The sequence below is a fragment of the Notolepis coatsorum genome, assembly GCF_963971535.1.
Source record: "Notolepis coatsorum genome assembly, chromosome: 10".
Lineage (NCBI taxonomy): Eukaryota > Metazoa > Chordata > Actinopteri > Aulopiformes > Paralepididae > Notolepis > Notolepis coatsorum.
In genome coordinates, this window is record NC_140174.1 from 87,643,019 (window position 1) to 87,645,873 (window position 2,855).

The 2,855-nt window shown below is 48.0% G+C and overlaps 1 protein-coding gene across 1 annotated transcript in view; it reads right to left on the bottom strand.

The window, feature by feature from the left end:
* LOC311235620 (ankyrin-1-like) overlaps positions 1–521 on the bottom strand; it is a gene marked incomplete at its 5' end in the record, with an annotated part of 46,668 nt that extends 46,147 nt beyond the window's left edge. The window contains 1 exon segment of the mRNA XM_084323084.1: positions 486–521. Within this exon segment, the coding sequence (XP_084179210.1) occupies positions 486–521 (36 nt within the window).
* Positions 522–2,855: the final 2,334 nt, after the last annotated feature.

Consider the following 2,855-nt stretch of genomic DNA (forward strand, 5'->3'; position numbering starts at 1 on the left):
CGTTAATGCTCAGTCACAGGTGAGACCCCTAGTGGTGGTTCCTCATAACACACGTTAATGCTCAGTCACAGGTGAGACCCCTAGTGGTGGTTCCTCATAACACACGTTAAAACACAGTCACAGGTGAAACCCCTAGTGGTGGTTCCTCATAACACACGTTAATGCTCAATCACAGGTGAGACCCCTAGTGGTGGTTGCTCTTAACACATGTTAATGCTCAATCACAGGTGAGACCCCTAGTGGTGGTTTCTCTTAACACACGTTAAAACACAGTCACAGGTGAGACCCCTAGTGGTGGTTCCTCTTAACACACGTTAAAACACAGTCACAGGTGAGACCCCTAGTGGTGGTTCCTCATAACACACGTTAATGCTCAGTCACAGGAGAGAGCCCTGGTGGTGGTTCCTCATAACACACCTTAATGCTCAATCACAGGTGAGACCCCTAGTGGTGGTTCCTCATAACACACGTTAATCCTCAGTCACAGGTGAGACCCCTAGTGGTGGTTCCTCATAACACATGTTAATGCTCAGTCACAGGTGAGACCGCTAGTGGTGATTCCTCATAACACACGTTAAAAACAGTCACAGGTGAGACCCCTAGTGGTGGTTCCTCATAACACACGTTAATGCTCAGTCACAGGTGAGACCCCTAGTGGTGGTTCCTCATAACACACGTTAATGCTCAGTCACAGGTGAGACCCCTAGTGGTGGTTCCTCATAACACACGTTAAAACACAGTCACAGGTGAGACCCCTAGTGATGGTTCCTCATAACACACGTTAATGCTCAATCACAGGTGAGACCCCTAGTGGTGGTTCCTCTTAACACATGTTAATGCTCAATCACAGGTGAGACCCCTAGTGGTGGTTTCTCTTAACACATGTTAAAACACAGTCACAGGTGAGACCCCTAGTGGTGGTTCCTCTTAACACACGTTAAAACACAGTCACAGGTGAGACCCTTAGTGGTGGTTCCTCATAACACACGTTAATGCTCAGTCACAGGAGAGAGGCCTGGTGGTGGTTCCTCATAACACACCTTAATAATCAATCACAGGTGAGACCCCTAGTGGTGGTTCCTCATAACACACGTTAATCCTCAGTCACAGGTGAGACCCCTAGTGGTGGTTCCTCATAACACACATTAAAACACAGTCACAGGTGAGACCCCTAGTGGTGGTTCCTCTTAACACACGGTAATGCTCAGTCACAGGTGAGACCCCTAGTGGTGGTTCCTCATAACACATGTTAAAGCACAGTCACAAGTGAGACCCCTAGTGGTGGTTCCTCATAACACACGTTAAAAACAGTCACAGGTGAGACCCCTAGTGGTGGTTCCTCATAACACACGTTAAAAAACAGTCACAGGTGAGACCCCTAGTGGTGGTTCCTCATAACACACCTTAATGCTCAATCACAGGTGAGACCCCTAGTGGTTGTTCCTCATAACACACGTTAAAACACAGTCACAGGTGAGACCCCTAGTGGTGGTTCCTCATAACACACGTTAATGCTCAATCACAGGTGAGACCCCTAGTGGTGGTTCCTCTTAACACGTTAATGCTCAATCACAGGTGAGACCCCTAGTGGTGGTTTCTCTTAACACACGTTAAAACACAGTCACAGGTGAGACCCCTAGTGGTGGTTCCTCTTAACACACGTTAAAACACAGTCACAGGTGAGACCCCTAGTGGTGGTTCCTCTTAACACACGTTAAAACACAGTCACAGGTGAGACCCCTAGTGGTGGTTCCTCTTAACACACGTTAATGCTCAGTCACGGGTGAGACCCCTAGTGGTGGTTCCTCATAACACACGTTAATGCTCAGTCACAGGTGAGACCCCTGATGGTGGTTCCTCATAACACACCTTAATGCTCAATCACAGGTGAGACCCCTAGTGGTGGTTCCTCATAACACACGTTAATCCTCAGTCACAGGTCAGACCCCTAGTGGTGGTTCCTCATAACACACATTAAAACACAGTCACAGGTGAGACCCCTAGTGGTGGTTCCTCTTAACACACGTTAATGCTCAGTCACAGGTGAGACCCCTAGTGGTGGTTCCTCATAACACATGTTAAAGCACAGTCACAAGTGAGACCCCTAGTGGTGGTTCCTCATAACACACATTAAAAACAGTCACAGGTGAGACCCCTAGTGGTGGTTCCTCATAACACACGTTAAAAAACAGTCACAGGTGAGACCCCTAGTGGTGGTTCCTCATAACACACCTTAATGCTCAATCACAGGTGAGACCCCTAGTGGTTGTTCCTCATAACACACGTTAAAACACAGTCACAGGTGAGACCCCTAGTGGTGGTTCCTCATAACACACGTTAATGCTCAATCACAGGTGAGACCCCTAGTGGTGGTTCCTCTTAACACGTTAATGCTCAATCACAGGTGAGACCCCTAGTGGTGGTTTCTCTTAACACACGTTAAAACACAGTCACAGGTGAGACCCCTAGTGGTGGTTCCTCTTAACACACGTTAAAACACAGTCACAGGTGAGACCCCTAGTGGTGGTTCCTCTTAACACACGTTAAAACACAGTCACAGGTGAGACCCCTAGTGGTGGTTCCTCTTAACACACGTTAATGCTCAGTCACGGGTGAGACCCCTAGTGGTGGTTCCTCATAACACACGTTAATGCTCAGTCACAGGTGAGACCCCTGATGGTGGTTCCTCATAACACACCTTAATGCTCAATCACAGGTGAGACCCCTAGTGGTGGTTCCTCATAACACACGTTAATCCTCAGTCACAGGTCAGACCCCTAGTGGTGGTTCCTCATAACACACATTAAAACACAGTCACAGGTGAGACCCCTAGTGGTGGTTCCTCTTAACACACG